This window comes from Dermacentor andersoni, chromosome 10 (genome assembly GCF_023375885.2).
Source record: "Dermacentor andersoni chromosome 10, qqDerAnde1_hic_scaffold, whole genome shotgun sequence".
Taxonomy (NCBI): domain Eukaryota; kingdom Metazoa; phylum Arthropoda; class Arachnida; order Ixodida; family Ixodidae; genus Dermacentor; species Dermacentor andersoni.
Genome location: NC_092823.1, coordinates 57,128,510 through 57,154,694, shown reverse-complemented (window position 1 = coordinate 57,154,694; position 26,185 = coordinate 57,128,510). Strand labels below are relative to the sequence as shown.

The 26,185-nt window shown below is 42.9% G+C and overlaps 1 protein-coding gene across 2 annotated transcripts; it reads right to left on the bottom strand.

Annotated features, from left to right (window-relative positions):
* Window positions 1–16,024: 16,024 nt before the first annotated feature.
* LOC126543789 (uncharacterized) lies at window positions 16,025–23,808 on the bottom strand. Of its 2 annotated transcripts, none has more exons than XR_011890326.1 (4): window positions 23,161–23,361; window positions 22,922–23,012; window positions 18,598–18,783; window positions 16,025–16,782 (listed from the first exon to the last, which is right to left on the bottom strand). XR_011890326.1 is itself a non-coding variant. In XM_072284751.1 (4 exons), exons 1-4 carry the CDS (start codon window positions 23,766–23,768, stop codon window positions 16,705–16,707), a joined length of 360 nt encoding a protein of 119 aa, XP_072140852.1. In that variant the 5' UTR covers window positions 23,769–23,808; the 3' UTR covers window positions 16,025–16,704. The 2 variants fall into 2 exon arrangements, 1 of the variants encoding a protein (XP_072140852.1); XM_072284751.1 differs by lacking the exon at window positions 23,161–23,361 and adding an exon at window positions 23,764–23,808.
* Between the last annotated feature and the right edge of the window lie 2,377 nt (window positions 23,809–26,185).

Sequence of the window (26,185 nt, the reverse complement as noted above, 5' to 3'; positions counted from 1 at the left end):
AGTGGCTTCGTTCGCTGTTGCATACCGTTTTTTTTTTACCGCAACTGTGAGCAACAAATGTTTAAGTTGGCTCAGTACTGGAATGAAACAAGTTTTTGCCCTTAGAAACAAACACACCGTGACATACTTCGGCTAACACGTTCTTTTAGGTCGTTTTTGTTTTCGTTGTTCTTTTCGGGCTTTTTATTTGCAACCCATCGCGAAGAACCTCACGAGCTTGCTTGCTCGAGCCAGCGCTGTTGGCATGCAGCGAAGCATAGACGGAACGCGCGGAATGATAACTTTTCTTGGCCAAACTTCTTGCGTGGCTTCCATAGCGTTGACTGCTATGTATGGAATAGAGTATAGTTGGACAAAATACGTCCCAGAGAGTCGTATCTTGGCGCGCAACATTAATGGTCAGCTGTCTTGTCCTCATTACTTTAACACTGCCCGCCCGGCACTTCCGAGTCACGAACATGTTTTCAGCATGACACAGCATTCTTCGCAGTAAAGTAGCTAGGGCTTTCTCAAGAAAGGAAACATAAGCAAGGCAGGTGACGATAATTGTTGTGGGATAAGCCCTAAAAGGTGTAAGCGTTTTTAAGATTCAACTCAGTGAGGTGGACATTACTTGCTCCAGAATATTCAATGCACATTCTACTTGGTAACAGAAATTTACTGCATACGTATTTAATTACTTTATGGCACATATTGCAAATAAATTCTAGCCGGGGAGTTCGCACCGTGGGTCCATTTTGAATGAATGCTCAGTATGTCACCAGTTTTGAGATGTTCGTTCCCGAACATTGTGGAAAAACTACATTGGTGTAGTTGCTTTCGTGCTTTAATGCATAAAACGACATTTCCTTGTGAAAGTAACTACAACGACGATGCATTTTATACCATAAGTTTGGTGAAAACGTTAAGCGAAAGTTACGTCCAACGTTGGGCTAGAGGAAGAGGGCGGTGTGGATGAAAGAACAAACACGAATACCCATATTCTAGTTGAGATTTAGAGAGAAAAAAATGGAGCTTGATAGGCCATGTAATACCTAGGGTAGATAACCTGTGGACCATTAGCTAAAGAATGAGTGCCATGCGAAAGGAAGCGCAGTCGAGGGCGGCAGATAACTAGGTGGGGCACGAAATTAGAAAATTTGTAGGTGCCTGTCGGGATAAGGCAGCGCAAGTCAGCTGTAGTTGGATACTGTTTCGAGATGCCTTCCTCCTGCAGTGCAGATAAATACAGGATGGGGACGATGATGATGTCGAAAATAGTTTCATCTACACAATTCTTTTCATGTGCACATGCCTTGCAGCCTCAGCGGCTAGAGTGTGTAAACTGAAATGCATTCCATGAGGTCATTAGTTGAAAACCTAAATACTGAAGTTTTGTGAATAGTTCAACTATGAATTTAAATCTTTTTGTGGAAGTAATGTCCTTTCACTCGAGTAGACCAGCTCAAGGACGCGAACTGTGCTATCTGCCAAAGGCATTTCTTTTTCATTTTAATTGCCAAACGTTTTCGCAGAAACAGGCGGCTTACAGACTATGACGCAGCCAGAAAAATTTTCATGTAGTGTCCATTTAATTGCAATCGTGATAAAATCAGTTGTAATGACTAAGGAATGTGTTAAAAAAAATAAATGCAGAAAAGTAGAGGTGAAATAGAACTTAACAACATGCCTAACGGGGCTAGTGGGTCATTTGTACTGGTAGTTAACATTGCCAAAGAATAAAACACGGTGACGCAAAAGCAACCAGATGGGACGAGCGCCGAATTTCAAATGGCTTTCGGCTAATATCTTTGCGCACGTACATTCGCACTGCTCTCAACAAATATTGTGAGTTCGAACTCAGTGCTTGTGCGGAATGGTTGCTTTTTGGCAACCATTCCAACCATTCCATTTTGGCAATGTTTTTGCTCTTTTTACTGTCATAAATATATCACTGAACTGAGGCATAGCCTGCTGCAACCAATTACCTTCGTCAGAGCATGATGTGTCGGAGACAAGGAAACCTTTAGTCGCAGCGTGCGTTACAAGAACCATCACAATCTGTACAATGGCAGCATGAAAAAGAAAACAAGTTTACCACACAGCGAATAATGACGCACATCAAGCAAAAAAAAATATTGCAAGTTGCGTACTTTATGGTTCTCCTTGAACATGTATGATGTCTGCTGCTTTCTCTGGGACCGATCTTTGCTGCGTCGCGCTGGGTTGAAAATGGCCTTCCAGTAAAATCTTCCTCCGCTTCCATGCAAGAACAAAAGAAAAAAAAAGGGGGAAGTTTCAAAAATACGGTTGTTCATGTTTTCTCGCTGCAAGTGGTTTTATTGCAGACTTTCCAGTAGCAAGGAAATATGATGCCGTGAATATAAACAGACCCTTGCTTTGCATATATTAACTACCTCGTATGCGCTGGACTAGCCATTCGCGCCTTTATATTGCACGTCTTCGGTCCGTGGAAACTATCCGTTTAATAAACAGCTACCTTGATGCTTATCCTGATAAATATTTTTATGCGATGCAGATACCAACGGCCTGCGACCGCTTGCTTCCAGAACCCGCGATTCTATGAATATTACATTATCTCACCCTTAGTTCGCATACAAACTTTCAGACTGCCTTCGCCAGCTGGCTTAAATAAAAGAATTTCTAGAAAATACCTCGTTTTATACTCTGTCTACTAGTCAGCCTAACGAGCATCCGCTGAAGCTGCCTCTTTGTTACGCTGCCAGCATTTCATTAATACATTACGAACTGCGAATGTAAAGGCACTCACAAATTCTCATAGCAAGGCGTTCTTAATTAGTTCACTGTAATCTTGGTGCAAAGTAGCCTGTTTAGTTTCTTTATACGAGTGTGGTTTTTCATTCACTTTGACATAGACGACACCCTAGTTAACGTGACGGTGGCGTTATGGCTTTTTGCCCCTCTTGAAGGGCAGCAGCTTTCATTTTTGAGTTGCATCCCGGTATGCTTCCTACTCAGTCAATGTTACGATGACGGCGTGATTGCCTGAACAACAATCGGCTTACTTGCATGATCGATAGCGTCAAAGCTAACTCTGAAATTCGTGTTTCCATGCCTTGTGATATATTTTCGTCCTTTTTGTTTGTCTTTATTAATGGCTATAGGTGTCACGAAATGTCCCCGAGTTGCACAATATTTGCACTTTCGTTGTTTACTGACAGTTTTTTTTTTCGCAGCGTATCTTTTGTAACGATGGAAATAGGTACTTTTTTCTTTCCTCCCTTCTTCCGGTTTCTTTCCTTCCCTTCCTCCCCCGTTTTCATGTCCATCTATCATACATAACATATGATAATATATACATAATATCACGTTATAATCATTGCACGGATGCATTCCTACTGCCAGTTTTCTGTAGAAAACGATAAGTGAGGTCTCTGAGCCCGAAGGTAAAAAAAGTGCGTTAAAAGTTTCCTTGTTTATCTTGTGTCAATTAGCGAATTTCTTCTGTTTTTTTTCTTGTGGGCTGGGGGAGGGCGGAGAGGAGGCTGTTTTAGTAAATATCCTCTGCTGGCATACTGCAAACGAGCTCTAAAGCGTCTTGGTTACGATAAAATAGCTTAAAAAAAGCAACTGTGAGCAACAGTCTTAAGACACGCTTAGTAAATTTTTCTAATTGAATTGTTTTCTGTATACCTTCATCTTGTTCATGAGCAAGACAGACCTTCTATTTTTTTAGAAGAACAAGATAACAGTATATTTGAGCGGGCGTTCCTCCCTATATACGGCCTTTCATCGATCCTGCATCACATGCCTTGTTTACGCAGCCAGAACACGTTTTCTGTGCTAATTTATCACAAGAAAGTTTGATACGAAAAACGTGGTTTCATTTTTCTTCCTTTTATTATCTTTAGGAGTAATTCCCATGGTTACAACAGTACCTCTCAATGAGCACCCTACCTCCGTTAACTAGAATACGTAGAGCAAAATAAAACTATAACGGCAGAGCATCACATCCAACTGATGACCTAGCAAGATATTAGTGAAATATAGTGTGCGCTCAATACAAGCTGTCTCAACAATTTCCGGCGCTGCTGTTCGCCACTTGAATTGAATGAACCACTACAAGTTCATTCAGAGAACCTCCGTATTTCACTTCGCTCTGAACAGTGCTAAGAGAAGAGCACGAAAAATAAAATCTAACGAACAATGTGCAGTCGACATACTCTCTTGAACTCTTCCTTTCTTTCACTGCCGCATTCCTGCCACTTCCAAAACGGGGACCAAATTCCCCGTATTTCCAACGCCTAGACACGCTTCCCGCCAGTTTTTCCGATTAGGGAAGCGGTGGCCACAACTTTCCCTCCGCCCTCCACTTCCTGGAGCCACATGCCATAACGACGCTAGCGGGCGCTCTCGCTATCGGCATCTTGCCTCCTCTCCCTCAGTTGACCCAGTTTTCGTTTCTCTCACTCGACCGTGCGCGGTCTCTGGGTCAAGGCTCCCTTCCTGAATTCCAGGTCGACGGCTCCCACAGGACGATGCCGCGGGAACACGAAGAGCGAAAAAGGGATCCCGCCTCCCTCGAAACGATAGCGTCACCTGGTGAGAAGCACCGGGCCTGGCGAAACGTGCGTTGGGCGTGGTGGCGCACTAGCGATCTGTTACGACCCGGATTTTCCCCTTTGTGTCGCTTGTCTTCGCTGTCAGTAACGACTCCGCTGTAACATAGACGTCGTCGTTTCAGCGATCGCTTGCTTCGATGTTGTTCATTTGTTTTTTGGAACGACATGTGCCAATCTTCAGAATCAGCGAAACACAGAGCTGTTGCCCATCTTATTTTTTTATACGTGCTCACCGAACAGGCAGTGGCGTGATGTGCAGGATAAGCCCGGCATGAGAATTAGGCCATTACCCTTTATCAGGTCAGGCTTGCCTGCTTCACGATTCGGGAACGCGCGCCATATCGCTTCACAAAGCAGGTCGAAAGAAGGAATGAGTAGACATGTTATCAGATTTTCCCCTCACTAATGACTATCCTTTGTTGGTTAGCTCGTTGGAGTTGACGGCAATATGTTAGGTTTTCTTCCGTGGTCTTTTTGCAGCCATTTCGATTCGCTTCTCTAAATGAGTCACAACCGCTTTCTGTTCTAGTCTGCCGGAGGCTAGTAACTTTTCACTGTACTGATACAAATCGTACTTGTCGATCTCTAAACGAGAACATTAAGATGATGTGTTGTGTTTAGTGGCGCAAGGGCCAGGTTTGGCCAAAGAGCGCCATGACAAGTGTTAATGTTCACGATGTATTATGCAAGATGTGACTTGGCTGTAAAGTGGCCTAAAAATAGTCGCTGTAAAGTGCGTAAAATCTATGTGCTATAAAATTATGGCGATGATTATTAACGAGTACTATGAGCATTAAAATCCGTCGTAGAAGGATGATGCAAATTATAAAATATATAAGATGGTAAAATTACTTTCAGCACTGCTGCCTCGCCAGAGCCCTTGAACCACAAGGGCCTAGAGGCATGTGCTATTCAAAATAATTATCATAGCGCCATCCTCTGAAGAGAGGAGACGCTACGAACATGTGGGGCTAACAACATGCAACACAACATCTTTCAGGAAACTTAGGACTGCGTTGGCGTCAAATAGCGGTTCTGGGCCGAGTAACATTACGGGATGAAGGGGGATCTGCTGCCGGTATGCTAAGGGAAAATGTTTCTTTCTGTCATATTCGGCTTCCCGACACTCCAGGAGGACGTGGAGGACGGTCAGCCTCTCCCCGCATCTACCGCAGGTTGGAGGCTCATTTCCAGTGAGTAAAAAGTTATGCGTGCCAAAAGTGTGTCCTATTCTCAGGCGACAGAATAGGACATCTGTTCGCCGTGATTTTGTTACGGGGGGCCAAGAACCTAACTGTGGTTTTATCACGTGCAGTTTGTTGTTTACTTCTGCGTCCCACATATTTGCCAGTGGTTTCGCAGTTTTCTTCTTAAGAAAGGTTTCAGGTCTGTGACAGGGACTGCAGCGGTAGAATTAACAGTGTGTGATGCAGTTGATGTGGCCATCTGGTCCACTAGGACGTTACCCTGGATGCCGCTATGGCCAGGCACCCAGCATATAATTACATGCTGGTTAGATACATATGCTTTACATAGGACGGAATAGAGTTCGATTATTATAGGATTTTTGTGCTTACAGAACGACATCAAAGACTTCACAACACTAAGGGAGTCCGTATATATAACTGATTTTCTGAGTTTTGATTTCCTTATATGCTTCACGGTCGACAATATTGCGTAGGCCTCAGCCGTGAAGATACTAGTTTCGGGATGCAGTAAATCGGATTTCGAGAAGGATGGACCGATGGCTGCATATGACACCCCCTCGCGTGACTTCGATGCGTCTGTGTAAAACTCCGTGCAGGAGTGTTTGTATTGCAGTTCCCGGAAATGCATCTGGATTTCAATCTCTGGAGCGTGTTTTGTAACCTGCATGAAAGATATATCGCATTTTATCGTCTGCCACTCCCACGGAGGTAGCAGCTTAGCTGGAGGCATTAGGCGGAGCTCGAGGAGTGGAACATGCATTTCATCACTAAGCTCCCTCACACGCAGCGAGAAAGGCTGTCTTATTGAGGGACGATTGCGAAAAAGTGTAGCATATGTCGTGTCATTAACGGTATTGAAACACGGATGTTGAGGATTTGAGTGGACTTTCAGAAAATATGCTTGGCTGATGTATGTTCTCTGCAGATGAAGTGACCACTCATTCGATTCTACATATAAGCTTTGTATGGGACTCGTTCTGAAAGCGCCAGTGGCCAGTCGGATTCCTAGATGATGCACTGGGTCTAGCATCTTTAGTGCGCTCGGGGAGGCAGAGTGATAAACTACGGCACCATAGTCAAGTCGCGATCGAATGAGGCTTTTATAGAGATTCATTAAACACTTCCTGTCACTACCCCATGTAGTCTGGGATAGAAGTTTCATTATGTTCATTGTTTTCAGACATTTTTCTTTAAGATGTTTAATGTGGGGGACGAAAGTGAGTTTGCAGTCAAGTATAACACCTAGAAACTTGTGCTCTTTGTTTACAGGTATTTGTTGTCCGCCCAGTTCTAAGCAAGGGTCTGGGGTCATTCCTCTCTTTCTTGTAAAAAGGACACAAGAGCTTTTGTTAGGATTGATCTTAAATCCATTCCTGTCTGCCCACATTGACAATTTGTTCAGGCCATGCTGTACCTGTCTCTCGCATACAGCGAGGTTACAGGATTTGAAAGCTATTTGTATGTCGTCCACGTAAACAGAATAAAAGATTGCTGGTGGTAATGAAGCGCGTAGCGTGCTCATCTTCACGATGAAGAGTGTGCAGCTGAGCACGCCTCCTTGGGGTACACCCGTTTCTTGCGTAAAAGGACGCGAAAGTACATTACCGACTTTTACCCGGAAGGTGCGACTGGACAGATAGCTTTCTATTAAGTTTAGCATATTACCATGGATGCCCATTTCTGACAAGTCTCTTAGGATTCCGTAACGCCACGTCGTATCGTACGCCTTCTCCATATCAAGGAATATGGATAAGAAAAACTGTTTGTGAACAAATGCGTCTCGGATATTTGCTTCTACACGTACGAGATGGTCAGTTGTGGAGCGCCCTTCTCGGAAGCCACACTGATAAGGATCAAGCATTTTGCTCTGTTCAAGGAAATGAATGAGTCGCCGATTAATCATTTTTTCGAATACCTTACAAAGGCAACTTGTCAGGGCTATCGGGCGGTAACTTGCCACTGAGGAAGGATCTTTGCCTTGTTTCAAAACCGGGATCACAATGGCTTCCTTCCACGCGGTTGGAAGGTACCCTGCATCCCAAATGGTGTTGAAAAGTGTGAGTAGTGTAATCTCCGTGTCATTGTGTAAGTTTTTGATCATTTCATATATGATTCTGTCAGATCCCGGTGCAGAGCTCTTGCATGCGCTCAAGGCAGCTCTCAACTCGGCAATGCTAAAAGGACAGTTGTATGGTTCATTCTGTTGACATTTTCTCATGAGTGGCTTACTTTCTTCTATTTGTTTATATTTCAGAAAGGATTGCGAGTAATGGTTGGCACTTGACACGCTTTCAAAGTGCTCCCCAAGTGAGTCCGCCTGATCTTGTAGGGTATCGCCTTCTGTGTTTACCAAAGGGAGTGCATGTGCTTGTCGCCCTCTTATCCTATTGACCCTGTTCCAGGCTTTCGCCTCATCTCTGAACGAGTTAATACTCGATAGAAACTTCTGCCAACTTTCTCGTCTGGCCTGTCGGCGGGTTCGCCTACCTTCGGATTTTACTTTTTTAAAGTTAACTAGATTCTCTGCAGTGGGAGAAGCGCGTAGCAACCCCCACGCCCTGTTCTGTTTTTTACGAGCGATCCTACAATCGTCGTTCCACCATGGGACACGCCGTTTGCAGGTCAAGCCTTTTACTTCTGGTATACATTTAAATGCGACATCTATTATGAATGCTGTAAAAAACTCGACTGCAGCGTCAATTCCTAACGAAGACAGGTCAGCCCATGGGATACTAGTTAGAGATCGAAATTTCTCCCAATCAGCTGTCTCAATCTTCCACCTAGGAGCGTGTGGTGGATATTCGTTTTCTTTATGTGATCTTAGCAGTATAGGGAAGTGGTCGCTACCGTAAGGGTTGTCGGTAACTTCCCATTCAAGTTCAGGCAGTACAGACGGGGAGACTATAGTAAGATCTATTGACGAAAAGGATCGGTTTGCAAGAGAGTAATATGTGGGTTCTTTCTTATTGAGAAGGCACGCTCCGGAAGAAAAAAGGAACTGTTCAACAAGACGACCTCGCGCATCTGTACGAGAGTCGCCCCACAGGCAGCTGTGCGCATTGAAATCGCCAAGAACAACATAAGGTTCTGGCAATTCGTCTATAAATGACTGAAATTCATGTTTGTTTAATTTGTAGTGTGGGGGTACGTAAAGCGAGCAAATGGTGACGAGTTTATTAAGGAAAACAGCTCGAACCGCTACTGCCTCAAGGGCCGTTCGTAGCTGTAAACGTTGGCAGGCTACGCTTTTTTGAATTATAATTGCGACACCGCCCGATGATGCGACAGCATCATCGCGATCTTTCCGAAAAGTAACATATTGTCGAAGAAAGTTTGTGTATTTTGATTTTAAGTGTGTTTCCTGTAAACACAGCACTTTTGGATTATGTTTGTGGATAAGTTCTTGCAAATCATCAAGGTTTCTAAGGAGACCTCTGACGTTCCATTGTATGATTTGTGTATCCATATTTAATGTAAATTAGTGCTGTGTGTACGGAAACGGAAAGATGCCTTAGATTACAGAGCCCTTTCGAGGCCCTGTAATAGGTGTTCTGTTCTTTTTGAAGCGTTCAAGCGATTCTCGACGCTCCTTAGGCGCTTGGTGCGCCTTGGGGACAGGTGTAGTGTCCATTGCCTCGTGTGAGACGCCGGACAAGAGCTCTTGCGAGCGAGAGGTTTTCAGAGGGAGTCCCGCCTTGGAGGGCAAGACCCCTGCGCCCACCAGCCCGGAGGTCGATGGGGCTCCCTGAGGGATTTGGCTGCGCTGGCCGTTGCCAGCGCTGGAAGGGGCCTCGGAGGTTGGGGCAGCCTCGGCTGCACCCACCTTCGGTGTGGATGGTCCCTTCTCCTCGGTTGACGGAGCAGCGCTAGCTGCAACCGCCGCGGGGGCAGATGGCGTAACTGCCGACTCACTGCCTGTGGGTCGGACAGCCGCCGGAGGCCGTTGTGACGCTGCCCCCTTACGCGCCACATCGGCAAAGCTGCTCTTAGACAGGTATGACACCCGCCTACGTGCCTCCTTGAAAGATATGTTTTCTTTGACTTTGATTGTCACAATCTCTTTTTCTCTTTTCCAGGACGGGCAGGCGCGCGAGTATGCGGCGTGCTCGCCATCACAGTTGACACAATGTGGAGTCTTCTGACATGTTTCGGAGGAATGTTCAGTGTCACTACACTTGGCGCATGTCAGCCGGCCTCGACAGTTCTGTGAACTGTGGCCGAACCTTTGGCACTTAAAGCATCTCAGAGGATTGGGCACGTATGGCCTAACACGAAGTTTGATATAACCGGCCTCGATGGACTCGGGGAGGACACTTGAACCGAAAGTGAGTATCAGGTGTTTCGTATTGATCTCTTTGCCGTCTCGCCTGATCTTAATTCGCTTAACATTTATGACATTCTGTTCACTGAAGCCCTCCAAGAGTTCAGCTTCAGTGAGCTCTAGCATGTCATCGTCCGAGACAACGCCGCGGGTGGTGTTCATGGTACGGTGCGGAGTTACTGTTATTTGGGTCTCCCCAAAAGCGACAAGTTTCGGCAGTTTCTCGTACTGCTTCTTATCGTGGAGCTCCAAGAGAAGATCACCACTTGTCATTCTCGACGCCTTATATCCTGTTCCAAAAACTTCAGTTAATGTCTTCGAAACAAGGAACGGTGAAATGTTACGCACTAGTTTGTCTGGGTTTTCTGAGTGAATCACATGGTATTTAGGGAAGTTCTGGACTTGTCGTCCGAAAAACTGAAAGAGATCTTCGGTGCGCCCTCGTTTGTGAGGGCGATCAGGGAGTTTGGGGAAAGAAGTTTCCATGAAATATATAAAAATTCGGCAACAGCGCCGACCGCCCACCACGGAGCCCAACGAGGGGACGCGGCAGAGCTTGCACGCAAGTCTGCACGACGCCAGTCGTACGCCGTCACTATAACCGAATATGGTGTACCCAAGGTTGGATAGCCACACAGGGTTAACCCTTGCCGCCAGGAGAAAAGAAGTAAACAGAAGAGAGAAGGAGACAGGAAAGGTCAAAAAGTGAGAGATAAAGACGAAGATTCGAGGAGGGAGAGACAGGAAAAGGCGACTGCCGATGTCCTCCAGGTGGGTCAGTCTGGAGGTGCCGTCTATGTGAAGCCGAGGCCGAAGAGGTGTGTTGCCTCCGCCGGGGGGCCTTAAAGGTCCAACACCCAGCATCGGCTCAACCCCCAGGATCCCCTTTTCCCCAGACACGGCTAAGCCGCGCACGGCTACACGCGGGAGGGTCCAACCCTCGTGTGCTCGGGTCCGTGGTGTCGCAACACACCAAACGCCTGCTGACGCAGACGCCCCTGCGGGGAAACGAGAACATTACCCACTGTGCTTTTGGGAAAATTTGCTGCAATCCAAAGCTTGCGATTGAATGTATTCTGAGGATAGTATGTAGTAAGCCACCCTTTCGAAAAATGAGACTGCGCCCGGCTCTAATATCGATCTTAATTCCCGGGTAATTCAGTATTCGAAGTCAATTCATTTTGATCACTTTCGAATGAGTTTGACAATAAGATCAGCTAAACAGTTAAGTATTCTCTAATGTAACTCTTTATTGAATACGGAATTAATTTTTCAATCGAAACTTTACATGTTCAACGAGTTCGCTATCTTTCGACAATACTTGGAGGGTCGGTCGCTGGAGGTGGTTCTGAGACAAATAATTGCTGGCGGACGAAAGTGAATAAAGAATGCGAAAGAAAGACTTAACATAACGCACAAATATTACACCACTCGGCAGATAGACTAACAGAAACAAAACTATATGTAAGAAACAAATAACATAGGAAGAACAACCGTGAGCATCCAATGAGAAAAGGTTACGAGGCGATAGCCGTCTCAAGTTTAACCGCCTATGCGATCGTGTCCTTCCTAAGGTAGAAATTCGCATATAGTGACATGATTGCCAAAAATACAAATTTGCGATTATATTACGATTTATTAGAAACGACGTACTCTTGAGACCGCCATTAAGAGTGTGATATAAAAAGAAACTGAGCTTAAAAACAAAATAAAACCACATGTTTGAAATGTATTTGCAAAATTTAGGTGGACACAAAGAGAAACAATAAATCAGTTCAAACTAATACCCCATTATTTCAACACTCTATTTTAGTTGACTGCGCTCCAAGAGTTCCTTTATTAGAATAGAAAAAATGAAGGTCAATGCTTCGTTTACTGAATTTCGCAGCGATAGCCCAACGCCAGAATATGAATGTGACGTCTAGAATTTCGAAAACGTTCTCGTATTCTGGGCGTTGTATTTCAGTACATGCTTTTTGTCAATCGCTATGCTCCATCCTTGCCTACACTGTAGAAAAAATTTTCCTTACTTTACAGAAAATGTGCTGGTAATTTGTGACCGAACACTCTTCCGTAAATTAAGAACGGTCATTTCTGTAGAACAGACAACTGTATAAGAGAGACCGTAATACAAGATACGAGTGCTTCTGTATCTAGAAAACGGAAGACTCTGTATTCTGAATCTGTACTATAACCGTTAAAGTACGGTGCTTCTCGTATTCAGAAAACGGAACACACTGTATGCTGAATTTGTACTATAACCGTTAAAATACAGGTACTTGCCGTATTCAGAAAACGAGACTCCGTATGCTAAATCTGTACTATATCCGTTAAAGTACAGGTACTTCCCGTATTCCCGAGCATATCCATTGTTCGAAGAATGTGCCATCGGGGACAAAATTGCCCAGGACATGCGAGAGTCGACCGAATTTTATGGTGCACTATTTGCTGGGATCAGCCGTGCTACCATCTGCGTTCGGAATGTGCATACGTGACCCACTGTTTTCAGCGGTCTTGAACAGAAATGCAATTTGGTCAACGCTCACACTTCCAGGGTACTTTTGTCCACGATAGTACATCGCCTTTAATGCGAATGTCATGAAGGCAGCTCATAGACAAAGCAGCAGGTCACCATTGAGAAAATTGTCTTGCCAACACACTGACATGGCTGCAGAGATAAAACACTTTGCACTTTGTGATATGAATGCACGGCATAGCATATATACACAAAGGTGCAACATTTCAGTCCTAAGGTTCTTACATCACAGAAGCAACTTTATTTTCTTCAATCACTCGTCTTGCACTTCTTCCTGGTGAAAGTTGTTCTTGACCCAAAATGCTTGCAAGGATAAATTTGCTGCTGTTAGGAGAAACAAATAGTATTCGTGAATATCCATCCTAAAGAAAGCGGCAAAAAAGTATAATCACAGAACACGACAAAGCAGTAACTTCTGTGTTAGAAAAACATGTAAGTAGACCAACATTGTTGGAACAAGGGATGTTGCTATAGCCAACATTTCGACATAGGTGCTTGTCATTAGGGTAGCAAATGTTTTCCTTGGCTGTGTTGTTTTGAATTGTGCATAGCTCAGTGGCCCCTAGGCTCATTGGGGGAGAAGAAACTGGTGCATATAATAGGTCAAGAGAAGCCAAAGTGTTAAAATAAAGGAAGGAAGGGTGTGCTTAGCAGTGGTGATTGTGATGGAGCGGGTATGAGCACTACTGTCAGTTCTTGCAAAGAGTAGGGGTGACCAAAACAGAAAATGATGTACACATGTAAGCAGTCATTAATCCAGTAGACCTAATCTTCCGAGAAGACAAAATAGGTATCAAGATAAACAGTTTGCACTTTTGGAAAAGGAAAACGAAGAATTAAGGAAAATAAATTTTGTATCAAGATGCATCTGGTTAACATCACTGTATATGGTAAATGAAGGCACATTACGAATATATATTTTGTTAAAAGCCGATGAAGAAAAGATATATTAACGAAATATTAAAAAATAGGGACATTAAAATTAAACTGGGTATGACCATAAAACAGTAAAGAACAGCCTGTGGAAAAAAATGGGATGGACAATATGATAACCAGGTGCAAGATTGCAAAACGTCGAGCGCTGTTTATATTCATGCTGCTGTTGACGGCTTCAAGTTTCTGTCTTCCTGTGGAACCTTTGTCTTACTTGAACAAGGAAATGGGTCATTTTTTAAACAAGTCAGTTGATATGCAGTTCAAAGCTTCATCATTATTATATTGAAAGAAAATATTATGGTCAGTTCTCCTGGGTGTGCTTTCATTCACCAGTTATTTCCACCGTTGTAAGCTCAAAATTTAATGGTCTAAATGGACCTTAGCTCCTCGCAAACCATTAGCTGGTCTTTTTTTCAACACAGATGCCTGCACATTATATGTGTTGGCAGGAGTGCTAGCGAACTACATTAAACTTGTTGCCACAACCAAAGTGAAACTTGGTAACAGTGATTGAAAAAAAAAACCAGCATTCCACAATATTGATTCAAGTCGTCTGGAAAAGTTGCTTAAGTTAATGTACACCCCCCACCCCACCAGACACAATTATACACCACACTCACTCTCATGGTGTCAACCATGCTATTATAGCACTAGGCATCAAGTAGGAGAATTAGAAGATAACAGGGCACAATGCTTTTTGTTAGAACATCAAATGTGCTTTACATAAATGCTACATTCCAACTAACAAAGGAGCAGCCGATAGTGACCAATGCATACGAAAGCTAATGACATTCTGTGCAGCAGAATGTTAACGATGAGGTGTTATGCGCACAAGTGCACTCATTCACACAAAATGACATCCTGCAGACAAACCTTGTGCCAACATTACTGTTTTAAAAACACCACAGTGGGAAGCAAAGAGTGCTAAATTTGTTGAAAATTACTAAAAATTATTCGATTATTCATTATCCTTACTGTTCGTTAAAGATTCAGAAATTGTTCCCTACGGGTGCTGTAAACTGCTTTTATAGTGGTAGCAACAATGATCTGTGGCACAGACAAGAATAAATGCTCATGAAGTTTATTCAAGAGTATACCCTACAAATTACACCCCATTTTACATTCCAATGTGGTAGAAGAGGAAGACGAACAAAACTACTTTCTCGTGGAGGATGCATACCCCAGAACAGAAGAAACAAGTGTACCCTAACCATTGCTGCTGCCGATGCCTGTGCACTAGCAGTTGCATATAATATGGCGGTTACAATTGTTTTTCCACAAGCACTGCAAGCTGCTGCCAATTTACCAGTACAGAGCTGTAATAAATTTAGGGCAAGTTAAAGCTCTCTAATGGATTCATCTGATATGACACAATTGGAATGCAATATTCTGCAAATAAGTGAAGAGCGATGTGCCATCCCATACAATGAAACACCTTTGAAGAATCTGAATCACCACCTGCACTCTTAGGCAGTTACACCCTTTGGAGTGCCCCTTCTGCCACACAACAATAATCATTATCTGCCTTGATGTGTTTCCTTTCTTTAAAACGCCACGCCCGCTACTTTCCTTTCGGGAATGCTATCATGCTAATAACGCGCATGCCGTTCGTTACTGGAAAGTACAGGGCTCGCAGCGTTAAAGAAAGGCAACGCAACAAGGCAGATGACGATTATCGTTGTGTGGCAGAAGGGGCACTCCAAAGGGTGTAACTTTGCCTAAGAGTGCGGGCAGTGATGAGGTAAAAGAGTGTGTTCTGTGTAAAGTAGTGCACCTGTATAACCTAAAGCTGTGGAGAATGCATTTAGTATCAGCTGTGAAGGTTTCTAATTTTAATTGCACACAGTAAAAACCTCCATGCAGTTTTGCAAAACGCAAACCCCCTACCTTTTTGTTGTTCAAAGGCAATGACACGTAGGGCCATAACATGTACATTATGACTTTTGTTCCCAAACAATCAAAGTGAATAGCACCACCTTAAGTTTTATGTGCCTTCTGTCTCACATTTTCTGTCAAAAATTGGTAGTGTCAAATGCTGCGATCGGCAGAAAAACGGATTTCTGGAGCAATATAAAGTATTAAGTACCGTGATCTCAGTTCTTTCACTGCTGTTTAAGCATTATCGGGTCTTAAAGTAAAAAAAACGAGGAATAAATACACGCATATTTTACGTCACAACCCTCATGAGGCATTTAGTAGTCTGGATTATAAAGGATTCCAGATTTACAACGCAGGACAGATTTTATTCCACTGAAAGAATGGCATCATGCCAATGATTCTGCATTTGGTGCTATATTTATTTGTATTTAGTTCCGTTGGAATGTGTGTGTACTGTCAGCGATATTGCTTGACATGTTTTAGATTGACCGTTTTCTAAATTTAGGCAAATTCATACTCGCAAATAACCTTGTATGACACCAAGAACTTGCTTAGCAGGAGTAATTATAACACTTGCAAGATATTAGGCTCTTGAATGCATATCTAAGCCTGGGGTGCACGCCGCCCCCTAATCTCATCAGCAAGTTTCTGGAACTCATCTACAAGGTATGTTATGATGAATGTAAAGTTGCTTGAACGGGAGAAATAGGGAATTTAAACAGGTGAATTATGCAGCATAAGAATGATGTCAGCAAGAAGCAAGCATCAAGAAGCACTGTCACTCAATGCGCATAGACTTTCAAACGCAAGAATTATTTAGGATGATTTAAAATTCTGGCATTGGAACGAAATGTCTTTTAATCTATATATAAACTGATTATTCACTCTACTACCACTACCTTTACCAGAAACATTCATAATCATTATCCTATCTATGCCACATCATCCTAGCTAATATTCAAGCCTTCATAAGCTGCTTTTTTTACTGCTAATTCTCTGTGGGAAAGAGGTGTCCGTATGAAGACCATATCATATACTTATTACCCGTTTTTTGATAAATGATAAGGGAAAAACTTCACACCAAAAATGTGTTGAGCTTGAGCAAGTTCTACGTTTGAAGCTGTTGATTCTTTTTTCCCTTTGCCATCATTGACCCACCTGGTTAGCTAAGTAGACAGAAAAGCTGCAGGAGAAAGGTAGGGGTGCCAAATTAGACTTGTGCCCCAGGGGACCTTTTCACGGTCACTGGAGGAACTGCCTGTGGCCTCGGCATCTTCCTTGAGGGCCATGGCCGTGTCTAAGAAACCTTGTCTCCACAGGCTGCATAAAGAAGGATAATTTTCTGAGCCAAGTCTTTTTCTTAAAAGAACCCATTTAAGGTGTATTCGTGGCTTTGCACCACAAAACTGACACATGACTGGCCACTCAAGACACTTTATGTGTATTCGCAGGCTTAGTCCTTGGAAAAACACTTTTATGTAACACACAATGAGTAACAGTAACAAAAAAGTGTATAATGAGGCTTTCATATTGCTCTACAACTTTTCATTGACACATTTCATTTAATTATTGGAGATATTTAATAACTAATTAAGAATTATGTAATTAGGCAGAATGCAAAATATAATCAGAGTATCTCCAAGCGACGGCAAACAACATTACCTTCATTTTGTCTAGTTACATCGCATTTACATATTTCTAAATCTTGGTGCACGATAGTTAAGACACCCTGTAGATCAAGAAACAATATTACAATTTTCATAATCATCTCTTGCGGGTTATTGGTGGCTATGGCTGCTTCAAGTTATTCTTTCAGTACGGTACAAGCAGTTTTGAAGTGAAATTGTTTTGTATCGAGGGCAGTAATCTAGAAAATCAAGCAAAAGGTCAAGTTGTGTTCACTATTCAGATGTTTAACTAAGAAGCTGCAGGAAAAGGAAACAGAACACAACAAATAATAAACAATGCAAAATTTGAAAATTTGAACTGAACAAGAAACCAGTTTTTGAAAACACAGAAAAAAGCCAGCAGCTTACGTCGAATACACCCTTGCTATGTACTCCAAGTGAAGTTGTTACCGCAATGCTTGGGCACCATACGAACGTAACAGTCAACAACTTTGAGCAGAATATTAACACCACTAAATGAACTGGCCTTTGAAGATTCTTGATCTGAAATCCTCAACGACTTGTTCTGGCGTTTAATATGTCGAGCTCAATCTGTATTCTCAAAAGCTGGCTCTCGACCATAATTTCTCTAAATGCAACATCAGCTTAAATCTCAAGATAGGGTTGACCTGTAAATAAAGTGGATAATGCATGGCAAACATCATGAACACTCTTACATGTTAACCAGAGGGTTCACTCATGCAGCCATGAAATTGTGATGCAGACACGATATATTGAAGCTGGTTTTGTGAAGTGTTTCATGCTTCCAAGGCTTCTTCTCCAGTTGTGAAAGCTGTCTCCACTAGCTAAATAAGCGATGAGAATAAAAAAAGAACTTCAACATGCTCACAATACGTTGGCCATTTGCAAGTAAACAGCTGCCTTTTTGGGCGCACAGGTTGCCTGGTGCAAATCTACTATGCCACAGTACTTGCGTTACCCAGTACCAGCCACATTAAAATGCAATGTGTTCAGAGCCCTTTCCCTCTGTTTTTTTGCTTTGGAAACAGTTTACCATGTGTTCAGTAGGCGTCGAGAAAGGAGACAGAAAACACTGTGCACCAGTGATTTCTAATGTTTTGCTGGATGCAGCACACCGCACCGGATGCAGGTGAAGCCAGTGGAAATGCTGTGTCATGCAGGCGCTTGTCCTGGAAGCAGGGCATATGGTGGACTAACTAGTGCGTGCGATCAGATAATATTGCTGCCGAAAAACGTTTCTTTGTGGTTTTTCACATTTTAGGAGGTCTCTACTGTCTGGTAAGCGCTTTTATGACAATCTGAACCCGTATACGATAGTGTTCTCTTACATCAAGTTTTTTCTCATTTACCAGTGTTTCCATTGCACGCCACTCATGTTAGCTACACTGTAGACACTGCAATGGAAAAATTCTGGACACCTCGAAACACTGCTTGGGTAGTTTATGGCACATCAGGCAGGCATGTTAGGGGAAGAAATGCCACACACCCGTGCAAACGAAGTGCTGCCGCAAAGTTGTGAAGCACCAACTTCCGGGACAAGGTTGGCTTCAGTCGAGGGTGCTCGATGTGCTGTCCATGCCCTGTAGTAGAGATCAGTGGTGTGGACCCTTTTATACTGGCTGTCTTTTCTGGTCGGAACCTTGGCAACAGCTTCCACCATACTTTTTTGAACCTGCAACATGTGCAGAGAAAGTCACATCACTGTGCGTTGATTGTATGGCTTTATTGTTCTACACATTCTATCAAATCATTAAAAAATACAGTTCGCACATTTTTACTACTGTATATAGACAGTCTAGTTGCTAGACACGCGAAACATTACCATCCCTCTGACAGAATGCAACAATAGAAGCGTACACTGTAAAGCTACAATAAATTTAAATTGATGTGACACCGTATGAGCATACAGTATGTTTACTGTATGCTCTAGCCCTGTGTCAAGTAAAAGTTAATCGTCAATCATTTATGGTGTATTTCTACTTATTCTGGGTCATCAAACTGTACAATCGATGTTCCAAGTTTACACATTGTTGGCTTTTGATTGCCTATGTGATCCGTTTCCTACTTACACATGCAGTAATCCCACGGTAATAAGGAAAAAGAGTTAGAAAAAGAAATGCCATGATAATCTTCCACATTTGCTGAGGGCAGGAACAATGGCCAATAGCATGTGGTTGAAGCTACATAAATACTCAGTTTTCACACAGCTTAATTGTTCAGCAAGTAATAAAGAGGTACACTGTGAGTCTCTGCATAACCAATAAAATCTGACTACTTGACACTGTACTAAGGCTGCTGCTTGATAGTGTTCGGCAGTTCGGCTTTGGTTTTCTGATATACAGAACTGTTTAGGTACCAGTAGGTTACTTTGCGATAAAATGGAACTTGGAGCACTGGTCATTTGCACATAAATAATGCGACAGCAAATATAACACAAGGATAGGAATATGGGTCTCTTAGAAAAAGTACATACACAGTATGAATATAATGTGATGTGATGCCACAATGAAACAGAAAGCGACGCATAGAAGTGGACGGCACTTCCATGCCACCAAGGTTATTGGACAGACAGTACTTCAGAAGTGCCCGTAACACCGTCAAAGAAGGCAAAGCAGCATTTCTTTGCGTTCAACACAATGCATTGGCGGGCTAGTTGGTGCGAATCCATAAATACTTTGTTTAGCGCAAAACAATGGACACAAGAAAGACGACCAGCACAAGGCGCTACTCTCAACTGACATCACTTTATTGCGTCACTCCTTTATAGATAGTAGAATCTAGAAGAGCATGTGCAGTGAGCACCATGTGCAGGGACCACCAACAACCGATCACAAGAGCGCACTCATGCGACGGGATCCAAAAAACCATATTGAGCACCGCACAAGGTTAAAGAAGGCACACTAATGCACTGTGACCCCAATGACTGTATGAAGAAAGCTTCCGATAACTCTCGGGCGGTGGTATCACAGCGCTTTTTCAAAATCATAGTATCACGAAACATGGCTTTGCACTTCTATATTTTACAATGTTGAGCCAAATGGGAACCTGTGCCTGTTGGTATGGATCGCTTATGTTCGCAATGTTTCGTGATACTACGATTTTCAAAAAGAGCCGTGATACCACCGCCAGAGAGTTATCGGAAGCTTTCTTCATACAGTCATTGGGGTCACAGTGCATTAGTGTGCTTTCTTTAACCTTGTACAGTGCTCAATATGGTTTTTTTGGATTCTGTCCTATGAGTGTGCTCTTGTGATCAGATGTTGGTGGTTCCTGCACATGGTGTTCACAGCGCATGTTCTTCTAGACTCTGCTGTCTACAAAGGAGGGACGCAATAAAGTGATGTCAGTTGAAAGTAGCGCCTTGTTCTGTTGTCTTTCTTGTGTCCATTGTTTTGCGCTAAAAAAGCAATTATGTATTCCTTGTGTGTGTTTGAAGACAGCTCCACACACAGTAGCGATTCCAGCATTGCTGCCCAGTGGTTTAGCTCGCCGCAGCTTGAAGTGCCACAAGATATAAGGAGAGAAACCTGCATTATAGTTTTGTTGCAGACAAGAATATAACGTGAAGTGCATTCTGAGGCCAGAAACTATAGAAAAAAATTTCATGATGCACCACTGTGCAGGGTTTTATAGCAAAGTCAAATACATTTAGTGTAAATATCACACTATGATGGTACACAATGGTGGTATTCTGTAATAATATAAAAGGTGCCTTAATGTTACAACAAAAGTTGACATTACTTAATAATAGCCCTGTAAAATTTAGCATGCAGGGGCACCACTTGGTTAAACAATAGTGATGTAATGTCTATGTACACAAGTATTGCCCATGCATTTCTGCCATTGTCCAAATGGCATAAATGAATGGGTAATACTTGTATACATAGATATTACATCTCTATTGTTTAACGAAGTGGGTAAACTATGTCTGCCTCATACAAGATTAGAATTAAACCATAAATTATATATAGTCACCCTAACAGTAACACCTCATTTGAACTTCACAGTAAGTAGACGTCACCTATTCAAAGTTTATATGTTGAATGTAACGAACCCTCATTACAGCAGCGCAGAGCATTCCTCACATTTCCTTACGTACTGAGAATTCAAGTTATCACCGCAACACATATGCTACAACATCGTCACACAGTGCAACTCACGCTTACACTACAGAAATAAACCAAACATGTTTAGGCCACTTGTACTGCAGCATGAGCAATAGTGTCGGGATTATGAAATTCCCCACGAAGTCCTCCAGGTTGCCAAGAAACCAGAACGGTTGGCCCCGTGGTACGATTTCACGCAGTTGTGCGACTGGACATTAACACATTTAAGGAAAAGAGACACTCCTCACGACCACATTATACAAGAATTCCGTGCTCTTCAGGACCAATATCAAAATCACATGCAATTCTACACTGATGGGTCCAAAACAAAACAACAAGTGGGTGTAGGGGCCGTAACAGAAAATTGGGAAAGAAGTATTCGTCTACCAAAACATGCCTCTGTTTTCACTGCTGAAGTTTACGCTTTATGGGTTGTAGTGAAAAAGATTATCACTGGCAAGCACAAAAACACAGTCATTTACACTGATTCCTTAAGTACACTGAAGGCTCTAAACCTAAAATCTGAGTGTGAACCCCTGTTAGGGGACATACTAAACATGGTTGCACTTAACAAATATGGGAGATCAATCCACTTCTGCTGGGTACCAAGTCATGTTGGGATACCGAGTAACGAAGCAGCCGATAGATATGCATTGATGGCAGCGAACAAAGAGATAACAAACACAACACTTCCATACAAAGATAGCATCCGCGCGATTAGAAAAGCCCTAACGGCGAAATGGCAACGTGAATGGGACCACTGTGCTGACAACAAACTACATCTCACGAAACCCATAGTTGGCGAGTGGAAGTCATGCTACCATCAGGAGCGGTTCATCAATGTAGTTTTATGCCGACTACGCATTGGGCACACACACCTCACACACAATTACTTACTTACGAAAGAAGACACACCAACATGCGAGAAATGTCAACAGCCACAAACAGTTATGCACATATTACTCACATGTACGCAGACTGAAACACACAGACGAACACTTTTGCACAAATTATATCAACTACACATACCTTTACACCCTGCTCTAATTTTAGGTGATGATCCGCTAGTCCCATTATGTGACGTTTGTAAATTCCTAGACGACACTGGATTTTTACATAAAATATAGATTATTAACAAAGCCTTTTCCTTCATTAACTGGATTTTAAAACACCTCATGTTTGGCGCAGCATTGCCTTAGCCGCTTTTGCGCCATTAAACCCCATTTAACTAAGTAAGTAGACGCCTGTTGATGCCAGCCTCCCCCAATGCTAAACTGTGCTGCATGCTTTACAGAGAAATCATAGTGGTATCACTAAACTCTGAAGCTAATCAGGACTGCAGCATTGTAGAAGACATCTACAAATGTCCCATTTCATGTGTAACAGTCTGAATTGCTTGCACATCTTACCAAGTGCAAATTAAAATTACTTCTCCTTGTTTAGCATTTTTGCCTGCTAGACCACAATCCAATGTCATCAATATATTAACATATTACCTCACAGAACCTATTCTGGCTTATAGATTAACACCGTCGCATACTGCCACAGCTACACTCTGTCATATGCATTGCAATCATAAAGGAGTGCTTGTCCACCAGCACTCCAATGTCACTAACAAAGATCACCTACACAGCTTGATTCAGGTGGCAGGTGGCAGTCATGATTCAGGTGGCAAATAGCTAAGAGAAAAAAAAATCCACTCACTTTGAGAGCTACAATACTGCGATAACTTGAGAGAGATGGACCCATTGCAGGCAGCAGACCTCTTCTCAGCTCCAGCACAACAGCAACTTGCCTTTCAGTAAAAGAAAAGGATTGATTAGTAATGATAAGTTACCTTGTTTTTGCTGAGTATCAATACAATCTGACTTTCATGCATATCCACTCTCCGCTTTAGTAACACAACTGAAATATTCGTAAAATAAAAGAGTCAATGATGATACCATTCGCTTCTCTTGTATGTCCAATTTTTTTCGCACTGATACCCCGTTTACTGCTTGCTTACTGACACGAATGCCTTGACTGCCCAGACATCATTCGAAGCAACACGTCTTGCTGCACTGCAAAAAGTTGCACCGAGGAAACACAGCAGAGCAGCCAGAGGAAAGAACTTTTTTTTTCTGGTCACAATTAAAACGTGCACCCAAGCAAGAAAGTAACGACCACAGGTAGTGAGCGACTGCTATTGCCTCGAACGTTTATTTCCGTATTTTAACAGAAGTTCTTGTATCGGATACAGTATGCCCTCAAGCCAATACAAGCGTCAATACAAGTGCGCAACTGAACGCAGTTTTATTCTACGCTTTTAACGCGAGTGAGCAAAAGGTCAGAAGTACCTCACGGAAATTGCGATCGAGCCGATCGCGCTACGACTGGAATCGATCTGAAAAGATAGGGTGATCCCTTTCCCCATTCATGCGTCAGTTTTGCCCTAAGAAGTTGCATAGTGGTCTTTTGAAACAATATTTCTGTTCGCGACACCGGCTTACCGCACATCACTTTAACACCTACGTTATGCAAACCAAATAAGATTAAAATGGGCTTACCTCATGAGCAAGTTACGAGTGCGCGTAGACTGTTGAACACCCGTTGAGGGCATGCAGGATATATCCGTGTCCAAGCGCATACGTGCACCCAAACACAGGACAACTTCGATGCCGCAGCGTGCAGAGTTTTGTACACGAAGTGAAAGACATCCAGCGCAAATATCTCCGCGCGATGACGGCAAATGACGAGCGCACAAGCGTACAAAACAGAGCGACAAATTCGGAACTTTGCCAATTCGAAAGTGCCGAGACCCAAGCAGCGTAACCATCCATCGTTTCTGTTCTTCGCTCCCGATGCGTCAGTCTCCCTTCCTTGGAGTCTTGCTTCACTCTTGAGTACAAATCAAGAGATATTTACGGCAAATTAACAACTTTTAAAACACGACACGAAAAATTCCGGCTGACTACACATGTGCAGCTCCGTCTGCCACTCCTAACGGACGCGCAGCGCGCGCTGCCCCCTGGTGCCGCACTCTGTGAGCGCGGATAACAGAATCGGTTTCGTTTTCGCATTTGTGCTCTAGTTACTGTATAGTATCAGTTCAACGAGCACAAGCTATCTTGGCACGCTGGAACGACACGTGCCTTTCCTTGCCCTCTATTTCCACTACCCCCTTTCCCTCGCTCTGGTATAAAATGCCCAGCGCAATAAACATAACAGTTCACTGTTGTCTTGAAACGCCTGCTGTTGGTTTCTTCGACCGGGACCCGGTCGATACAGTTACTGGAACTGCAATATAATTGCTTAACAATTAATTGAATTCTAAAAGAGGAGAACACTTTCTCTCCCACAAGTTAGTGCGTTTTATACAAAGGGAGAGAGAATGCAAGAAGCAGAAAGGCAGGGAGGTCAACCAAAGCGTTCGTTACTGGGGATAGCTAACCCCTGTGCTGCAATGAAGTGCAAAGCAATGCACTGCGATGCGTCCATAATCTCTAGTATAGCAATAATTTGGGCTGGTTGGTGCATCTAATGAACGGGTAAATAATGAGTTGTGTCATAACATAACCCATATATAAAGCACATGGAACTAATGGTGTTGCATTCTAGGTCAAAAAGAAATAAAGCTTGAATCGTTACATCTCGGCACGGGGCATTCTTTCTTTCCGTATTATTTTTTTCTTCTTTTTGACAGTACACACAGTACTAGCATGGTAATAGGTCCTTCATCTTCAGTCACCTTCCAGTAGTTTACACACATGTCGGTGCATGTTCGCGTTCTTTATTCTACCGTACAAGAACGAGCGCGCTTACCGGTCTTGGTTCAAGATGAAGCGCCAAATGTTTGCGATTACATCTTATCGCAAGAATTAACACATGAACAGTGAAGATTATGCGTAATCGATTTGTCTCAATGAATGGGCAGTTATTGTCACAGACGAGATATTTTGTAAATATTAGGGGAATGAGTTAAACCAACTACATTGCAGTTCAGCAATGCCCTTTGACACTTGGGTTAATTGCTTGCCGCATTCGAAAATTTCATCCGACCGTTGTACTTGGATCTATAGGCCGCCAGCCCCCTTCGAGACCATTTGTTGCAATATGTAAATGCCGTTACGGTCATTATACCACTTCCTGCGTTTCGGTACTGATTTAGAGTGCACACAATTTTTGGCGTATACAGAGCACCAATGTCATTCCCAGTGCACCAGCACCTGAATGCTGCAAGCTTGTTTACGTATGCACGTATGTCCACGGCTCTTCGTTCACTTAAACTACAACTATTAACTACAAAGCGCTTAATTTGAGAACATTGCGAGAACACGCATATATTTGCGCATATGATCAGCGAGACCCATATGCGCGGCAAACTGCGACCGCAATAGAAGATGCGTTTATATATTTATACGATCTGTTATTGCAGCTTTTGGTAGAAGGCTAGCTCTCACATTTTGTACGCATCTTCATAATGCGTACAGTTTGCGTGTTCAATAAAATATTGTTGGCTGAAACTTTACGAGTACGAGCGCTCATTCAGACAGCGTAAGTTTTCTCACAATAATAGGGATGTTCGCATAACAAAAATACGGAATTCTGTCTGTTTCGTCCAAAACAGTGTATAGCCGTACACATGATTACAGTGAAAATGTCCGTAAAGCTGAAAACGGAGAGCACTTTCCGTATATTAACGGCAGATTTTGCCGTAATATTGAAATATGACATAGTTTCCGTATTTTTACCCTACAGTTCTCCGTATGATGACGGAAATCGCCGTAAAATTACGGAAATTTTTTACAGTGTATTTCAGAAGGGAAAATTGTCCATCTTTGCTCAAAACGAGTTCATTAGGCTTGAGCAGACGCGATCAAAAATCTGGACGTCAAGGCGGATTGCAGCGGCATTTCTAAGGCGGCACCAGTGCCTGTCTGTTTCTTTTTCTTTTTCATTTTCACTTGCTTACCAAGCCTTCTGTCTTGG

Coding starts and splice junctions, on each gene's coding strand:
- LOC126543789 (XM_072284751.1), bottom strand. Junction 18,784..22,921: donor GCAGTATTGTAGCTCTCAAA/GTGAGTGGATTT, acceptor CACATGTTGCAG/GTTCAAAAAAGTATGGTGGA. Junction 16,783..18,597: donor GCAGCACTTCGTTTGCACGG/GTGTGTGGCATT, acceptor TTCTTTATGCAG/CCTGTGGAGACAAGGTTTCT.